Source organism: Silurus meridionalis, chromosome 27 (genome assembly GCF_014805685.1).
Source record: "Silurus meridionalis isolate SWU-2019-XX chromosome 27, ASM1480568v1, whole genome shotgun sequence".
Lineage (NCBI taxonomy): Eukaryota > Metazoa > Chordata > Actinopteri > Siluriformes > Siluridae > Silurus > Silurus meridionalis.
Genome location: NC_060910.1, coordinates 6,602,348 through 6,623,019, shown reverse-complemented (window position 1 = coordinate 6,623,019; position 20,672 = coordinate 6,602,348). Strand labels below are relative to the sequence as shown.

The 20,672-nt window shown below is 35.9% G+C and overlaps 1 protein-coding gene across 5 annotated transcripts in view; it reads left to right on the top strand.

Moving 5' to 3' along the window:
• Positions 1 to 20,672, top strand: part of mctp1a (multiple C2 domains, transmembrane 1a) — a 144,201-nt gene that overhangs the window by 41,851 nt on the left and 81,678 nt on the right. For all 5 annotated transcript variants that reach the window (XM_046841678.1, XM_046841679.1, XM_046841677.1 and 2 more), the window contains exon 2: positions 16,072 to 16,189. In XM_046841678.1, coding sequence (XP_046697634.1) covers positions 16,072 to 16,189 — 118 coding nt within the window. The remainder of the gene's footprint in view (positions 1 to 16,071; positions 16,190 to 20,672) is intronic.

Sequence of the window (20,672 nt, the reverse complement as noted above, 5' to 3'; positions counted from 1 at the left end):
TTTCTACAAATGTTTTATAAAGTATGTTTTCATTTGTTTATCCATAATTTTCTTAGATATTTATCGTATTTTCGCATTTACTTTAATTCCCTGTTTCTGAGTAAATTCACTTTTCCCTTAGATCTGCTTGTCTTGTGAATGTCCTGCACTGTAGTGCTTTTGTATGGGTTTCTGTCAGTCTGTAGCGTAAATTGTCTTCCTCTGTGATTTTCTTTTGCTCTCTACTGGACTGTAGGTCACTGCAACCTTCCCTTACTTTTGTTTGTCTCTCCAGCCTGCACATAAAGTGCCCCCCACTATTATTGGCAACTATACTGAATATGAGCAAAAAAGGCTGTAAAAAATGACTTTTATTGTTTAACATTTTGATTGTTTATGCGGAAAACTCACAAAACTGCAAACACAGCTTTATTAGAAAAAAAAAGATATGTGTGCCCCAATTATTGGCAGACTTTTAGTCATTTTTTGTGCTACCTCCTTTTGCCAAGATAATAGCTCTGAGCCTTCCACTGTAATACTTGATGAAATTGTACAATACATCACAAGGGATCTGAGACATTCCTCCATATAGAATCTCTCCAGATTCTTTATATTTGGTGAACGCTCCTCTTCAGTGCCGATAGGTTTTCTATGCAGTTCAAGTCAGGGGACTAGAATGGCCATTGTAGGACCTTGATTTTGTGATCATTAAAACATGTTTGTGCTGTGGATCATTGTCCTGCTGGAGGATCCAAACATAGTCTATTTTTAACCCTTCTGGCTGAAGCAGGTGTTTATTTAATATCTGTTTATATTTAAAAGAGTCAATGATGTCAACAAAATGGTCCTAACAATATGTACAGGTCTTTTCTGGCAGAAAACGAGCCCAAAACATTAATGAACCACCAGGATATTTAACTGTGAGCATAAGTTTCTTTTTTTTTTACATAGTTACCTCTTTGTGTCTGCCAAACCCACATCTGGTGTTTATCGAAAAGAAAAAAAACTTCACATTTAGTTTCATATTACCATAGAACCTGAGTTCATTTGAAGCTTTAGTAGTGTCTCAAAAAACTGCTTCATGAATTTTAAAGGGTGCAGAAAATATATAGCGCTAGATATATATTTATTACTATTTAATATATAATTTTAATATAACATTATTGCGTGTATGCAACTCTTTGATATCCATCTGAATTTTTTTGTGATTTTTTTTTCGATCAAAAGTTAGGTAGGTGTTTACATTCTAAGCATGTTATCCTTTATTTAAGTGAAAAAAAAGTCAGATGACCCCAAACATTTGTCTATGAAGAGTCAAAATTCAAACTGGGGGATGTGGGGTGAAATAAATGTTGCATTACACCAAACTGTATTATATATTCACATCATTTATGATTTCTTAATATTTATAAATAAATAAATATAAACATTTAACTATAATGTACTTAACTAATGCAGTTTTATAGATCAGTATAACTTATAGTACAATGGAAAGTGACCTTTATTGAAAGATAAGGTTAAAAAAAAAAAAATCAAAACTGGGGTAAGACAAATCACATATTTTCTCCATTGAATTTACATTTTTTGCAGCTTACCAATAAGACTATTTTTTTTTTTTTAAAAGATAAAACATTTTCCACATCAATCGACCAGTAGGATTTTATGGTTTTCTGTGCATTAAAGTAAATTAAAGTTGGAAATCCTTATTTGCTCATACTTTTTTTTTGCATACATTCTAGACCAAAGGCATTCATAAAACAGTTAAAACTAATTATTTGGATATCTGAAGGTTATTGTTGCTTGAACTTGCACTTGCAGAATCCAATCCAACTGAAATTTGCTCATATATCACAGCCTGAAGTTTAGTAAGCCTAATCTTCCACAGGACTCTGTAATTATATATTCAAAAGCAAATAATCTTATGTAACCCCGCTAAACAAATTGATCTGTTATCAACCCTTTTTATGGCATTGCACCTGTCCAGTATGAGCTGTTTGGATTCGTTTGCCAGCACCTCTGGCCAATTTTCTTTATGAAACAGTGCCATTACTAGATTAGCCATAGAGTTACATTTTTGTCACCGTCATCACGCAGCGCTGGGTGCCTGAGGTGTGCACCAATCTCATGGTCTCTGTTTAACACAAAGGGAATGTGGATTAGAGATGTTCACTGAGCTCATGGGTCACAATGTGGAGAAGATTAGAGAAAGTGCTACGGCTGATTAAAGGTGGCCGGCCAGAGGTTAATAATAGATTGAGTAGCCAAGGGCAGAAAAACTCATTATAAGTAGTTCCTCCCTTGTGGTTGTGTGGCGGCTCATTTTTTGAAGATGATAAACTAATGGTAGAAATGTGCTAAATTTATACCCTAAGATACGCAAAAGCCCTCTCTACACTTTATATCACTTCTGAAGTGTTAACAGCTGTAACACTGATGTACGTATGAAATAGACTTCATATCTTCTCTGGTGGAATCGTGAGCAAAATATGTAGATATTTGAACCGGTTGTGTGAAAGCGACATGAATTTGCAGAAGACTACTACTGACAGAGAGACAACTCAAGTAAAAGTGAGAGGTTAGAAAATATGTAGCTGTACTGCGTACTTTCATGTGCAAAAACAAAGCACTTAGAGTTCACTGTTGCAGAACATTTAAAGCAAGGCCTGGGATAATTAGAAATAGGTGGTCTGTGGTCATTATTTTTATCCTTTTATTTTCTGCATAAATATAAAATTTCTGAATTAAAGAGTTGCATAAGGAGCATATTTTAAGTTAACTTCAGGGTTCAGTTAATTTGCTGTGTACTTAAGTACAATGTAATGTATGTCTAATTAAAACATTAATTCACCTCCCACAGGTATAATTCAACATAAACGCAAGTTAAAACTAATTCTTAAAAAACATAATTATTAAAAGAAAAAAGTCAGTACAGAATATATATAATAAACATCTTTACTTTAATTTAAGTGAAAAAGTGTAATCAGTACCAGAATCTTTTTCCAGAGTATCTGTACTTCTACTTGAGTAAAGGATGTGTGTACTATTGCCACCTCTGTCTGTATGACACTAATGCTACAGTATATGCAATTAAACACATACTATATACATAATACATATACACATACTATATGTAATAAACGTTTTAAGATATTTGTTTTGTAATGACAACTAATTGCAATAGCAGTGCATTATATTAAAATAAAACTATTTTAAAAGCAATGCTAAATATGAGCATTGTGCAGTATTTTAATTAAATTATTTATATTTTCTTTTTGTATAATTGCATTTATCCAATGTATATCTAACAAGTGCATTGACAGTTAGGTCAAAAGGTCAATCCTGACTAAATTCTAGGTATAGACTATAACAGTTTCTCTGAAAACATTAACCTTGACCTCTCTAGTTTAAATGCTCTGTTGTGGTTTGTGTAGTATTGGGAAATGGTGTGTGGCAGGCTCTTTTTACAGAACGGAGCACATTCATATGTATTACTCATCAAGCTGAAAAAGTGCTTTGTTTAATCTGAATGAGGTTTCTTGGCTAAAGCTCAGTTGCAGCCTCAAACCAAATATCATTCCTTTTGATATGCAAAATGTAATCTTCATTTCTATTCCTCCTGTTACTTAGCTTAATTATATCTGCATTTACATAATGCTCGATTCTATCTATTCCTGGCAATTAAATGTGGTCTGTTGGGGTCTGCCTCCTACTTGCATATCGATTTCATTTAAAAGACAGATGAACATGTGATCAGGATGCAAGCAGATCTTTCAGTTGGCTGCTTGATTGATCGCAGAACAGTAATGTACAAGCAATTTGCGACGTGCTTTGATTGAATGGTAAACCAGTGAAAGGGACTGGATGCTAATGTGAATTATAAACAGTGACATGCTGAGTTATTCGGTTTATTCGACTTAGCATACTTTTAAATATTTATCATTCCGGCTAAGATTTGACAAAAAGGTTCTTTCTGATGCAGGTTACTGTATTTTCTACATCTTTTGTGCTCAGTGTTTATCTAAGAAAAAGTCATAATACATTATAGAGAAAGAAATCATTCAGATAAACATTGATTTTATTTGTGTCCCAATTCACCCCTTAACGTCTTAATCTAAAACCATGAGCATTGATTTCCCCTTGTTTCTGTTTCTTTCTGTCCATCTTTCCTCATTCCTTCTTTTACTCCAGAGGAATGGCGAGCACTCTCCTACTCACATGGCTCATTAAAAAAGAATAAAACTCCCAATTTTTGAAGCAATTGCCAATTCTAGTCTTATGTATTATGGGTGTTGTAGTACGAACTCACATTGACCTGCAGTGTTTCTCTCAGCTGGAACAAACTTGTGTCAGTGAGGTAGTTTGTATGTCTGATCATGTGACTCTTCAAGTAGTTTTATATATTTATATTTTACAGTTCAGTATATAACCATTTATACTTAATATATTCAAAACTTATAGTACCCATGCAAAAATACCAATAAGAAAAATAATAAAGAATGGACTCGTACCAAAATTGTAAGACCAGATGGTACCGTTCATGGTTCTAAGAAACAGCCAAAGAAGCAGTTACTAATTAACAATTGATAAAGAAAGTGAAATGTCGATTCAAAAGGGTTATTTTGAAGAGATTTTGTATACTGTTCTTTTTATTTTTTTATTGATTTGCTACATTTATTGCATTGTTCAGTACATTTTGCTTGATAATGCACAAACACAAAAAGATTTTGAATCGGCTAAAAAAAAAAAAATTGCTGGTGTTTCAACAAGGGTGTATTCTGATCTTCAGACAAGTGTTCCCATGATATGCTCTGGATCCACCATGATTACTGCAGTGGCTATTGGATGAATGAGTGTATTTAAGGAGTCATTGGAACTCATGGTTTCTCATGGTGACTCTTTTTTTCTCAATATCCTGCAGCTAGGTTTTTGTTAAGTGAGAGTTTGAGACATGGTTGTGACAATAACTCCTGGTGGCTTTGGTCTTTACAGACCAGTATTTCTTTCTGCTTTAACTCTTCTGATCAAACTAATTAGCTAATTACCAGACCTTCCTGAACCCCCCCTGGGTTTGAAAATGCTGAGCAGGGCTACTCCAGAAACAGAGCTTGGGAACCACTGTTTTACTCAGAAACGATGCGCCATTTTAATTCCTTTACAGAACTACCACTGCCCAGTATTGTGTAGAATAAAATCACAGTACACAAATAAATGATTATTTCTTCTCCAGATCAAACTTTGGGTAATCCTTGTGCTTTGTTGGGACCAATGTCCATTGTTTTATTATTTTATTATAACTACTAACACAAGACGCATTGTTTTCTTTGGATCTAAACTGTTTTAATATTGATTATTTGATACAATGATAGTCTAATTCAATTACATTTTATCAGCTTCAGTGTAAGACATAAAGTCTATATAGTACTATTTTGAAGTACTGTTAATACAATTTAAGACCTGAAGTGCTTGGCCATTTTGGTTTGTTTGCACATATACAATATGTATCATGTTTATACCAAAGCATCTATATTTTTACAGTATCCAACATATTATTTTCTGATGAGTTAATTATCACTAGACATGTTCTTGGCTGGTGCCTAAAGCGAACACAGCCTCCAGCACCATTAATTGGAAGACAGGTTGGTTTTTTAGTGATAGAATTCCCACTCATTGTCATGAAACATTGTAAAAGTCAGCCCACTCATATTGTGGAAGTTACATTAGGTGTAGGCTGTATTATGCAGACAGAACCTTATTAAAGAGACTCTTTCAACTTGAAATGGAGATGAAATTTTATGTCATGTGTGTTTGCAGGCTGCAATGAGAGAATTGTGACCTGGAAAGGTTTCAGTTTTATTGATTTTTGTAGTCATTGTTCATTTGAATAATGATGATTATTATTGATCTGGTTTGTGTTTCATGTGCCAAACTGAGGTTTATGTGGAAAAGCATCCAGTATCAAAATTACCAGTATTTAGGAGATTAATGGATCTATGGCTGTGAGTCTAATCACGTTTTTTCGATTTTTTTCCTGAGAAAGTCTTCTACGTGTCTGTCCTGTGTGTTTAAAATGCATGTGCGGTGTGAGCTGTCACTATGTGCTCCAGAATCAACTTAATATGTCTTCATGAGTGTATGGTGCACCTTGTTAGATTGTTTTTTTTTTTATATTTGGTACTTAATAGTGCAGAGTAACCAAAGCAAATGTTGAATATTAAATTAAACAGGTGTCATATTTAATATTCTGTATACAATGTTCAGATATAATTTCCTGGGCATGAGATTTAGAAATGTTGTGTGTATGTTGTGTTCACCACATGAGTGAGAGAAATGTTGTGTGTATGCAGAAAACATTGAAATAGAATTTATTACATGCATGTGATAACATTTAATCACAATTGTTTTACTTTTAATGTAGCTAGTTGACCAGCAGCATTAAAAAATAAAAACAAAAAGCATGATGCTGATAAGTTACTCCGGTCTTATACCATAGCAGCTGGTAGGCAATAATATGTGATTAAATAAACTTGGCGATTTGTTATAATAATATTAACTGTTTACATTTGTGTGCAACAGTTCGTCATTGTTATTTGATGCTTATATAATCAGCTGCACTATACAGTATGTGTGCTATGTGTGTGACCAGTTAAGAATAAGCATTTGAAACATTTTGCCTCACGTGATCAACACTGGTAATAGCAATGGAAAACTATTTCACGTAGGCCTTTTGCTGATTGATGTAGAGTAATTGCACAGATTGGACTAAGACAAATACTACATCAAGTGCTTGCAGGTCCATTTTATACTGTATCACTCTGTGTCTAAGAAAAACTAATCTTGAAGGACGTGGACATTACATTAGTCTATCACGTATGGTCTAATAGTAATTACAGTTAAAAATACAATTTTACTTACTACCAGCATTCCATATTAGTAATTCTGCAAACTTCACTTCATAAACTACATTTGCATTTATGGCATTTGGCAGATGCCCTTATTCAGAGCAACCTACGTTTATCTCATTCATACAACTGAACAGTTATGGGGTTAAAGGCCTTGCCCAGGTATGGCAACTTAGTGTGGCTGGGATTTGAACTCACGATTCTGCGCCTTAAACAATAAGCTACCACCTCCACACATACATAAAGCTACATAAGAATGTTATCTTTTGACATGTCTATCAATGCACAGTATATTGTATATTACTATATATACACACCATATATTATTTCGTTACTGAACCTTCTGAACATTAATCACGCTCACGCCTGTACATATGGACCTCATACCCTATTTATCACATGGCTATTTATTGTAAATAAGCCACTTATATACTTCTGGTTAGATGATAAGTGCATTTCATTGACTCTGTACATGTACCTTGCACAATGACAAGAAGTTGAATCAAATCTAATCTAATAAAGCTCTACTGAGCTGAGCTACTCAGCAGTAAACGACTGTATTCTACTTGTGGATTTCCATTGTTCAATACTTTGGAAAGAAAGCGGTAGCTCAATAGTTAAAGTGTTGTATTACTGCTTGGCAGGTAATTTAGACAGATCCCAGCAGTACCAAACTGCAACTACTGGATCCTTGTGCAAAGCCTTAAACCTTGAACTGCTCAGTTGTAAAAATGAGATAATTGCATGTTGCTCTGAATAAGTGTGCAAATGTAAAGTATGACTGGTCAGATCTGGGCATACTGTAAATGTGTGTGGGTGAGTATTAGAGCAACTTCAAAATCTTTACACAACTTATGCACAGATTTGTTATGATTTATTTATCTTGTCACTCCAAGATAGGACCGAACACTGCAGAGTATGAAGGCTTTTTTTACTATGAGAAACCCACTAATTTACCCCCCAAAGCCTTTACGCCTGCAGTCTACTTCTATTTTGATTATCCACTCTGTAATCACAGTGACACCCTGCTGGCACAGGGGACGCATCCATTGGACTGAACATCTCTGCTGCATCATTTATGCTAGACGGAGCGTATATCAGCCTTTATGCTGTTTTTGTCATGGCATGATGTATTTTTCATTTCCAATGCATAGAAATACTACAGAAATAGCATATTGAAAGATATAGAGGCAGAGGCTTTGTAGGGTGATGGAAAATAGGCTGAACATAGAGCGTCTCTGTCACTCAGAGAGCTCTCTAGAGGTGTTCAGCTCCCTGAGTCTCCTATATAACCCATATAATTACTCAATATGAGCTCAAGCTGAGCCAAATTCAAGGTTCAGTGGATTTCAGTCAGCCTGGTCATGATATTGAAAAGGAAAGGGATTAAAGGTCATAATTAAAGGTGGATTACTTCAAGACCTCCAAGATTTTGTAGTGTATATCAAATAAGCATATACTGTACATTTGTCTGGCCTGTAGCAGAGAGGTACCATTAGGACATTGTTATAGTTTTTATACAGTAGTTCCATAGCAAAAAAATTATAAAGAGTAAGTGATATTTTAGACACTAACAGAAATAGGTGCTTAGGACTTATTTTATAGCAGGCCAACTAGATGGCTAGCTCACAACAGTGTGACAATAAATGTGATTCCTTTTCTTATTTTTCTTTAGCTTATGAGCTTTTATATTACTGGAGTTATATTACTGAAAATTAGCATTTGCCATGTCAATATTGTACTACAATACTGTATCAGACAGTTTGAAAGTAGGAAGAAAAATTTCATGTGGCAAACACACACAAGTAGAGTGATACACACACTTAGTTCCACTGTGAATGTAGGACATATAAATTAACCTTGGAATGTGGTTCAACCAATTTTAGTAACATTTTAAAAAGTTAAAAACATTAGTGGACAGTACATTACAAATTGTTTTGCAATTTTATTTATAGTTCTTCTCTGGAGCATAATTGGTGTTTTTGGAATTATCAGGACCATCAAACTCTTTTCAATGGATTTGGACCTAACCTGTGTGTTTTATTGCTAGCTGCTGAACTTTAATTTTAAAATCCATAATGAGAACACTTTATACAGAAGCCATTCTACCTGATCTGGTGTATACTGATAAAAACGCATTGCTGGAAAACATGGGGGTTATCAATAGGTTATGAAACACAGTGTAAAATGAATGACTAAACCAACATCCTATAAATATTTCAGCTACACACACTGTAATAATTGTGAAATATTAAATACTGAAATATTTGTCTCTGCTGCCTTCAGCACAAATAATTGTAGAAGTTCTGCACATGACTCTAGATTGGAACTTTTAGACTAATCTCCTTATATTTAGTAATCGCTTTGCAATATTGCAGTAGTGCCCACATTTTCCAGCAATGTCTTTAAATAACCTTTACTGTTGACACTCTGTGTACACAATATTTCTATTAAATGATTCATGTGGCCCAAAATATTTATATAAGTCCGTAGTTATTGAGAAAACCCATACTTCTGATAGCTGTGTAATATAAGTGGTGGTCCAAGTGCTGGCTAATAAAGTTGGCTGTACACTGGACAGGTCACTCCTGCAGAGCATTTTCATGAGGAAGTTTATAGCTTCTCTATTCTGGTTTTATACACTCAATGTGTAATCCTTTATAAGGAAATACATTTCGGTGTAACTGTACTGTTCTGATGGCAAAGGTGAAGGGAACACATTGGAGGAAGCATAGCTTGAGGTTTCTCCTGACACTCAGGTACCGGTGTAAAAGTTAGTTTCACGCTTTTTGAGCCACAGGTTGTAGGCAAGCACAGCTGGGAGTGCAGAATGTAAATGTGGCTTGGTGAAGCTGCTAAAGCAGTAATAAAAACTATGTTCATCTGCTTAAGAGTTAGACACTCAGTCTGTGTGCCATAAGGGATGGCTGAAGCACAGGGTGTAGTGGGGTACAGTCAGTCAGGCAGGGTAAGAAGTGAACCTGAAGCACAGGAGATACAGTGTTTAAAAAAAGTTAAAGCAAATATGAGAGTCTTGATGAGATAAGGTAATAAGTATACTGTTTAAAAAAAAGCTTTATATATTTATAAATTATTGTATTTCTTTATGCAATTATATTTATTAATAATAAAAAAAAATAATAATTACAATTTAAATGTTTAGTAAAACATTTGTCTCCTCCAAAGTTTTCTGTCTGGACAAAATTACGACATGACGATACCATTAATTAGGTGTATCTGATATAAAGACTTAATAATCCACAAAATTACATTCTGTCTGTTCAGTCCATTGATAATTCTGTTTATAACATTTGCCAACCTTTCTGAATTTTGCATATGATGTCTGCTTGGCATTTTAACGTAACGGTATACTAGTAGATACAGTCTATTTTAGCACAAGACACTTTAATTCACAGTGCCAAAATCATACCCCAGGGGTTCAATATCCTGGTTGTCATTTTGCTTATAAAACCTTCTGAATGAAACAGTGGTTGTTTCCTGTGCAAATGTTTACCTTGATACTGTTACTGCAAGCAAACATTAACAGCAAGGCTTATATAATAGGCATTGCACATAACAGGTAATAAACACAATGAACAATTTGAAATGTTTTACAGACCAAATATCAACTCATAACCAAACAGGCATGTGTATTGAGATGAGTTTGCTATGGATACTAGAGAACAGTAGTCTAGCATATGTTTGCATTTTACCTTGTAGGACACATTTGTGATTCAAAACACCTGGGCAGATGGAAATCTGTAGTTTAAATTGAATTACTGAGTGCTCTATGCAAATAGATTTTTTTCCAGACATACAGTCCTCTATGTGCTCTGTGCTTGCTTTATGTTTCACTTTATTTTGCAGGCAAAAAACATGTAAAGACTTTGTTTTGGAAATAAAGTATGGAGTATTTTAAATGTGTAAGGCCTGTATGCAGTAAATGAGTTTGGCGCTCCACAGACGGAGCACTCAGTTGGTTGACACACAACACATCACAATCACATTTCATATTACAAATGCAAATAGAATAAATCTTCTGCCACCTGCACTAAATGGAAATAAACAAATTTAGCCAGATATACAAATTTACAGGTATTGTGTGATTTTTACTACAAATATTGCCTGGAAAAACTGATGTGCCATGCAAACATCCATTAGTCTTACATGAGAGGAGCAAGAAGGTGATGTCAGAATGTTCTACCACATCACTATTGGTTTTATATGCTTTATATCTGGCTTCTAAAATGTTCCATATAAGCTGATGTGAGCCATTTGACCAGGGTAGTTATTGAGAAACTGGGTTAATAAATTAAATGGATCTCAGATTAAGCATCATCTGTCACTGGCATGGTGGGATTAATCACATTCACATGCAGATTTAGGAAATCCAACAAATGAAGCTTTTACATTAATAAATTAATAATTTATTGGAATGGTCCTTCTTTGGACTCCATGTATGCTGTTCTTTTTTAAAATTAATAAACAAAACAAACAAATAAATATGTGTAAAAAGCATGTGCCGTATTTTTCGGACTATAAGCCGCTTTTTTCCCACGTTTTGAACCCCGTGGCTTAAACAACGAAGTGGCTTATTTATGAATTTTTCCTGGGTTTTTCCCAGTTTTACAAACTTCAAGCCAAAAAACTGAGCGACATAACATTAGACCAATGACATTTCCGAACGGAAACAAAAAAACGCATCTCACCTGTGTTTTGAGTTGCAACATTGTTTTGTTCTTTCCCCCTCTCATTTGCACAGTCGAGTTAATCATTATATCATGTCACGGTAAGTGATCGTGGAGGGGCGGGGTATCAGCAAGGAATCCAAATTAAAATCATAGATGAAAAAGAATTGTCCAAACCCTCAGGACCCTAATTCAGCTCTATCAATCATTTCATTATGAGGATAGTAAAGGCTAATACATTTAATAAAATAGGTTAACAACTGTATATCATTTAGGTCATGCTGTGTTGCTAGCTAGAGCAATAATATTTCTTTTAGCTTGCATAACATTATAATTTATAGTATGTAGTTTATCATAATGTGTGTAGCAACAAAACAATTACAGCCAAACTAGTCTGGTTGTATTGTAGATAAACAGACACATTCATTTGGTTAACTTCAATTGAGGTGATGTCATAATTGCTCAGAGGTTGTACTTCCTTCGCCAGCTGAGGAAATTCAACCTGGCACAGGAGCTGCTGAAACAGTTCTACTCGTCCATCATTGAGTCTGTCCTGTGTAGGTCTATAACTGTCTGGTTTGGTTCAGCTACCAAATCAGACATCAGGAGGCTACAGCGGACGGTTAGGACTGCTGAGAGGATTATAGGTCCCCCACTGCCCAATCTCCAAGATCTTTACTCATCCAGAGGGGAGAAAAGGGCTAAGAAAATCACTTTGGACCCCACACACCGAGCCCACGCTCTCTTCGAACTGTTGCCTTCTGGTCGGTGCTACAGAGCTCCGCCCACCAGAACAGCCAGGCACATAAACAGTTTTTTTCCCGCAGGCTATACTCAGCATGAAAAATTCAAATATTCATAACTACACATTGTCCATCATAGCTGTTACATTTGTACATAGAATCCAAATGGTCCATTTATAAACTGTACACTTGTAAATAACATCTGTACATTTATTTAACAACACTTTTACTCTGTATATATTGCATTATTTAACTATCTGGTTTACTATTCTGTTACATTATATCTGTACTTTCTCCTGCACTGGAAGCTCCTGATGCCAAGTCAAATTCCTTGTGTGTGTAAGCATACTTGGTAATAAAGCTGTTACTGATTCTGATAAAGGTTTTCTGTGATTGTACTGAAAAGGTCCTAAACTGAGTTCAGTAATGGGGAATCTCCAGTGCAGCTTAAAACGCTGATTTACACACATATATTATAAGTAGATGTTGTATGTATCTTATGGCTACAATTAGCCAACACATTTTATGGTTCTTGGTTCTGAGAGTTTGAATAATTGTGCAGAATGACATGTATTTAATTGTGCAATAAATGCATTTAGGGTGATATTTCTACATGAAATTAAGCTCAGAAATGTGCTCAGATAATATTTTACTGATCCAAGTTAAAACTAATTAAAGGGGAAAAGTTGGATCATGGCGTGGTTCACCCAGGGCCTCGTTCAAGCTAGAACCACCGTTGCTGTTTGGTGGTATCTACTTATCACCAACATACAGTTCAGCACCATTTTAACATCAAGCAGAACATTTTGAGAGCAATAAATGATGAAAGAAACTCCTGACATGAACTTACCCATGGCCTTATATGCACGTTTTTTTTTTTTAAGATGTTGTAAAGGAGGTTTTGGGCTCATGTTAATTTATATGATATCAATAAGTGTTTGACTCATTAATATCATTCTATTAATAGATTGGTGTGTTAAGAGTAACAGTCTTTTTACATAAACTGAGTTGATTAAGCAAAGAGTCTTGTGATAAAAACGATAATAATACATTATAGCCATAATAAGTCATAGTACTTGGATACTTACAGTAAGTACACTTACAAATACATTCGAAGGCAAATACTTTTACTCAAGTGAAAGTTTAAAGGGAGCACTTTTACTTTCACTGGAGTCATATTTTACAGAGTCTACTTTTACTCAAGTATGTTCTTTGTGTACTTCGTCCACCACTGTTCACTATTCATCATAATCTTGTAAACTTTGTTGGGCTCAGGGGGGTGAAACTCTAGCAGTATCATATCTAATTCATAAGAGATCAATTCCTCTCCATCAACTCTAGCCTGCTCATTATGCAAAGCCACTTTCAGTCTAGTTAAGAAACCTAAAATGCTTGTGATCCCTTGAGACGCTTTGAATGAAAGCAAGAGAGGAGGCACTTAATGGTACTTAAATGTGATGGAAAAATAGCTTCTCTGTCTTACGAGGCATCCGTGATGATACATCTGCCATATCGCATGTTGGTCTTGAATAAGATCAGCAGATAATCTAGATTTTTGCATTTTGTACTACTCTGTCACACTATACACCGAACAGGCATAAAATTATGACATTATAACATTATGAAAGGTGAAGTGAATAACACTGATTAACTGTTCACCATGGCACCTGTTTATAGGGTGGGATGTATTAGGCAAGTAAACATTTTGTCCTCAAGGTTGATGTGTTAGAAAAAGAAAAAAATGGGCGAGCGTAAGGATGTGACAGGTTTGACAAGGGCCACATTGTGATGGCTAGATGACTGGGTCAGAGCATCTCCAAAACTGCAGCTCTTGTGAATGGTTTTAACGGTCTGCAGTAGTCAGTATCTATCAAAAGTGGTCCATGGTGGAACAGTGGTGAACCGGTGACTGGGTCATGGGTGGTCAAGACTCATTGATGCATGTGGGGAGCGAAGGCTGCCCTGTGTGGTCTGATCCAACAGATGAGCTCCTGTAGCTCAGATTGCTGAAGAAGTTAATGTTGTTAATGCTCGACGGGTCAGAACTGTTTTGGCAGCAATAGTGGGACCAACACAGTAATAAGCAGGTGGTTATAATGTTATGCCTGATCTGTGGCCATAAACTGTATGTCTGGTCACACCCAAAGTATGGACACCTGTCCATTAAACCCATTTGTGGATTTTTCCCAAACTGTTGCTACAAAAGTGGAAGAACACAATTGTGTTGGATGTCTTTGTATAATGTATGCTGGTTTTAAAATTGCAAGTGAGGTCCAATAAGACATGCTTTAAAACTCAGATTTTCTTACCTTGGGCCCTGACCTCACACTATACACATTTTGGATGCAACCCAGGACTCCACACACATCATTACCTGACCTTGCTATTGTGTCTCACTAATAATTCATTAGAATGTCTTCTCAGAATATTGGGGTTTGTTACAATGGTGAAATGGGATTAAATATGGGAGGTGATAGTGCAGTAGTTAGGATAAGGGACTTCTGATCAAAAGGTCATGATTTCAAATCCCAGCTCCACCAAGCTGCCACTGGTGGGCCCTTGAGCAAGGCCCTCAACTGCGAAGATGTATAATGATATGAATATATGTAAAAGTGGGAGTCTCCGGGGTGTCCACAAACTGGCATATTGACCAGATATATTGCTAGTCAGTAGAAGCCAGAAAGAGAATACAATGCTGTAATGCTTGAGTGGTGTTAATGTAATGCATTAAAAGCATTGGCATGTCCTTGTTAGCTGTGGAAGTTTTAACAGTGACTTCAGAAATAAGGTTTTAGTTTTTGTCAAGGTGTAAATTGCCTTGGTTGTGGGAAACTTTGAGGTGTTACTGAATATCCTGTGTTCAGAAAAACACCATCTTATTCTGATCTTCTCGATCTTCAGGCTTCTGTACTGCAGCTGTGACAACATACAGTCAGATTTTATATAGTTATCTCTGCAGATACAGATTTCTTTTAGCAGAGAAGGGATTTTGAGAATAATGTTGAATATGTTTTATCAACCATTCAGCATACTTTTAAAGCAACAGATGTTTCATACCTTATAGTTCCTTCTTGCAATGGTAATTGATATACAACAGATTCACAGAAGACATTGATCAAGGTCCTGAATGAACAAACCATAAGTGACAGTGACAAGGAAAAACCCCATGAAAAAAAAAGCCTTGAGAGGAACCAGACACAAAAGTAAGCCACCCTCTTCTGGATATTGGGATTAATAATAACACACATACAACTGTTTACTGTAAAGTCAAACAGAAAGTATGAGTTAATTGCAATCCGGAATTAACACTGGAAAATGTTTACGATAACAGCAGCCTTTCGTATCCACTAAAGAAAGGGTGCGACGTGGGGAAAAAACAAAGAAATCATTTTGTTCTATCCAAAGTGACTTACAAGTTAATTAGAAATCACTCCAAGCTATTAAGCTAAAGGTTTAAAGGTTTTACTCAAGACCAACATTGCCTCTTTGTGGAATGAGATATGAAGCTCTTAGGGGAAGTGCCACAACAATGGCAGGATTCCACAACAAGTCCAGCGGTGGCTTAATGCATAAAACTACACTGTACTTGTCGGTAGTTCCTCTTTAATATCAAATCAGTGTGTATTTTATCAGAAATTTACTCCAATATTGACATTTTCTCATGGATGTAATTTCTTTCTCAGATCTGTATCTGTCCTTGTAATGATATATTTTTTTAAACATCGTGATCTTCATACTCTTAACCTTTCTCTCTACCTACAGGGCATCAACACTGTAGAGCCGAGTAATGCAGATCCGCCTGCTCTTATCAGCCCCGGGATGTACCAACTGGACATCGTGTTAAAGAAAGGCATTAATCTTGCCATTAGGGACAGAGGAGGTAGGACATGACTGTCTTATAGCTCTTGGTTTCCCTCAGTGGATACTTTCATGTTGTATTTAAGTTTCAATATGGATGCTGACTTTTGTACCAAGATGCCAGTTGTGGTTGGCAGTGTTCAACATATAAAATATGAAGTATCTTACTCCCAAGATCAATACGAATCTAATTAAATCAAATCCGAATTGTTGGCCAGTTTCTCCTCTTAAGCTCACATCATCTTGAGTTGTTTGTATCTTTGTAGACAGCTGGCCAAGGACTGATGGATTGCTTTTGCATTACTGGTCCATTATCTGGGTAGCTCTTGAGTCATAGAGAAAACGGTGTGCACTTTGGTGCACAATGGTGTGGACTAGTAATGGGCTCATTAGGTGCTTATGGGATGCTCAAACACACCTGTCTAAACATTGACATGCACTTATTGAATGGAGAAATGATCACACCTCATACTTGTACCAATACAATACACATTACAAGCTAGCCTAAGGGTAAACATGTTTCTGGAGGAAGCCTGGGAACATGGTAATGAGAAAAAAAGATCCTTGTACACTTAAAATGGTTTATGGGAACATAATGATTTTTCTATCCTTAGTCATTTTTTGATTTGTATTTCTAATTTTAATATTTTTCCCAACACATACTTCAATTTGCCATCCATCGTTTCTCTCTCTCTGATAACGAATCATTTCTGGTCTTCTTAAAACACCTCCCACTCCCATTACCTGTCATTCAAGTAAGATTGGGTGGCTATGATTGAATTATCATTAACATTTTCCACGCTCCCTGTCCCTTCGTCCCTCAAGCTTAGCAGTAGCCCAGCTGAATCTCTCCTGATCTGAGCATGAGTCATCTCTGGTTGCTTGTGAAGGCAACACAGTTAATGCTGCCAACCACCGTAGCTTCAAGATAGTACTGGAGCTGCTAAAAAGGAACACTGTCTCATTTTCTCATTTTCATCATGTCCTGTATATAGCACTTAGAGGAAGACATTCGCAGATTTCTCATAGGTGAGAAGGTGGGATAACAAGTTTTGGCAAATAAAATGACGTCCAAAGGCCACTGAATTTCAGACAGAGCACTCCCTATAATATAAATGTTCTATATACAAAAGCGAGCACACCCCTCACATTTCAGCAACTATTTTAGTATTTCTTCTCAAGGGAAATACTATAGAGAAGAAAATTGGATATATTTTAGAGTAGTCAATGTGCAGCTTGTATATCAGTACAGATTTACTGTCCTCTGAAAATAACTCAACATGCAGTCATTATTGTCTAAAAAGTGATCACAGCTGTATGTCGTGTAACCATGCAATGTCCTATTCTGATGTTAATGTTTTTTCCATATTGTATTACAGCAGTTAAAATTTCAAAAATCTCATACTGACCACTAGATGTTCAACATGGCACCTCATGGTAAAGACTCTCTGAAGATCTGAGAAATAGAACTGTTTTTCTTGACAAAGATGGCCAGGGCTATAAGAAGATCAGAAATACCCTAAAACTGAGTTACAGTACAGTGGTCAGGGTCATACAGAGGTTTTCCTAGACGGGTTCCATTTAGAACAGGCTTCGCAAGGGTCCATCAAAGAAGCTGAGTCCTCGTGCTGTACGTCAGGTGCAGAAACTGGCTTCAAAAACAATTGCATGAGTGCTGTAGCATTGATTTAGAGTCCGCTTGTCAGTGCTCAAACCATACAGCGCACACTGCAACAAGTCGGTTTGCATGGCCCTCTTCCCAGACGGAGTCTCTATTTAAAGTTGGCTAACAAGAAAGCCCGCAAGCAGTTTGCTGAAGACAACCTGATTGATTACAATTAATTAAAATTGAGTAATCAATTTTTTATCTCAAACATAAGTAGTTAGTAGTTTGGCTGATAGCTTTGGTAAAGAAAAAAGTCAGTTTAAAAGTCCTAAAAAGTGAAATGTGAAGCAAAATGTGAATGCTTGTGTGTTTTGTCATTATGTGCTGTCTAGACAAGAAGTGCCCTGAAAGTGTTTAGTATTCAGCCGAGAGGGCCTCTGCTGGCAGGGAGGTATCATGGCTTGAGCCAATGTGATAAGTGGGTGTATATGTGTGCATGAGTCACACAGAGACAATTTATCACAACAAAATTAGTGTGTTGTCTATAACTGATCATTTGGTCTCTCAACAATCTTTCACTCATCAAGTTCTCAGTTCGCAGACTGTCAAAACAGTCATTTATATCTCAGTACAAGGCGGAAGGCCTTTCCTAAAGAAAATCTATTGGACCCAGACTTTTATGGATGACTGAGCTAGGGGACATTAGTGGGCAATGAGAGGGATACAGATAAATATATCTGCTTTCATAGAGAAGAATTAGTGCAAGTTCCATGAACATGAGTAATCTGCCAGTCCCCAAAGGAACTTTTTTAATGATAACTTAATTATGACATCATGCATTATTCAGAGATCTTTTTATAGCTCTCATCGCCGGCCATGATCGGATTAATTATGAATGTTGGTATGGGTTTTTTATTAATCTTAACATTTTTGATTGCATTTCCTTTTCTTTAGATCTAAACAGGGTAAATATGTTGCTTTCTTGCACATTTTTTTTGATGCATATCTTTTGCACCATTTTATTGTCTCTTATACCCCAAAGTCTCCACCCTGTTCATTCTATTCATTCTGATTACATGGCAGAAGTGCAGTATATTGAAGCATTCGGTCAATAATTTGATGTAATATTCACACTGAAACAGCAGAGTTGCGATCAAATGTAATCTCAATTTCAAGTGTACTGTGGCATGGGTATTGGTGCCAGACAGACTGGTTTGAGTATTTCAGAATTTGCTAATCTCTTAGCATTTTCACACACAAGTCCCGAGAGTTTACACAGCAATGGTGTGAAAATAGACAAAACATCTAGTGAGTGGGTGAAACATTTATTGCTGAGAGAGGCCAAAGAACAATGGCCAGACTGTGGTGAGCAAAATTATTGTAGAATACACATCATGTGAAACTTTTAGCCGGATAGAATACATCAACAGGGCACTAAATAAGATTCCATTCCTTTTAGCAAAGAGCAGGAATCTGAGGCTACAGTGGGCCCAGAGCACAGAATTTGGCATTGGCAACATGAATTTATCGACCCAACCTGTCTTGTGTCAACAGGCTGATGGTGGTGGTATATTGGCGTTGGAATGTTTTTTCGAACATTAAGCCCATTAATACCAATCGAACATTGTTGCTGACCGTGTGTATCCATTAATAGTCACATCTTGTAATGGCTACTTTTAACATGATGAGTGAGTCATCTCAAAAAAAAGTTCCATTGAACATGATAATGAGTTTAGTGTACTGTCATGTCAGCATGGATAAGGATCTTGTGTTTGTGGACAAATGTACACATGTATTAGAACGCGCTCATATTCATTTCAAACAAACGATCATATTGGAGAAACTGGCAGTTTTCCCAGTTAAGGGGACCAGTACAATCAGTAGTCACCACTATATCATTCATTACATTAGATATTCTGGTTATTATTCAGATAAACTGGTTTTGTGCCTAATTTGCCAGCTGCCATAAAGATTCTATTGCATCTTGAAATCAAATTTCCCAATATGTGCATTACTGGGCTGGAAATACTCTACTCCTCTAAATGCGACTTGGATTCCTCTACTCTGTATTGATTTTTTGACGCTTTGCCGGTGGAACCTCTGAAAGCCTGAAGGAAGAGAACCACTTAAAATTTTTGAACAAAAAAAAAATCAATTAAACAACTGCCTCAAAGGTCCTGGCCATTAAGCTATTATAATAAACTAATTTAAATCACTACTTTTAAGACTTAGGTGATTATGCCAAGTATGATTTTATTTTAATCTAGTAATTCTACTTATCAGTAAGATTCATTTGAAATATGAAAAAGACAGACTTATAGACTCATATATATAATAAACTGGTGAATGATTCGAACTTTGTCTTGTAAAATCTGGACATCTTCTAGCACTTAAATTCATTATTCAGAAGCCATTAGCTTGACCTTCCTCCCTTAACTATGTTGAAAATAAGGTGTGACCCATTAGCGGTTGATTGGATTCATCTTTAAAACTGACACAGTGTGTGTCGTACAGTATAGTGGTGAGGGAAAAAAACTTTATAAAAATATTTGATGCACCAATACCCATGATATATTTCTTTTAAGTATTTAAATTAATTTTGGGAATTAAAAGGACAAAAAGCCCCATTATAGAAAATTTTATATTTTGGAGGAATACAATAAAAAATCACAACATCCTAACCCATCCAGAGCTAAAGGAAAAAAAAAAATGTCTTCTGCTGTTCCTATTGAACTGAGAGCCATCAGTGCCAAAGCTTTGATATAATACAGAAAAAGCGGATTACCATGTCATTTGCAATATTCATCACAAAAGAATTGCTAGGCTTTTGCTCAGATTGCACATGCTGAAGCCAAGGTACATCAAAGATAAATAAAGAATAGTGACCCAGTAAAAACAA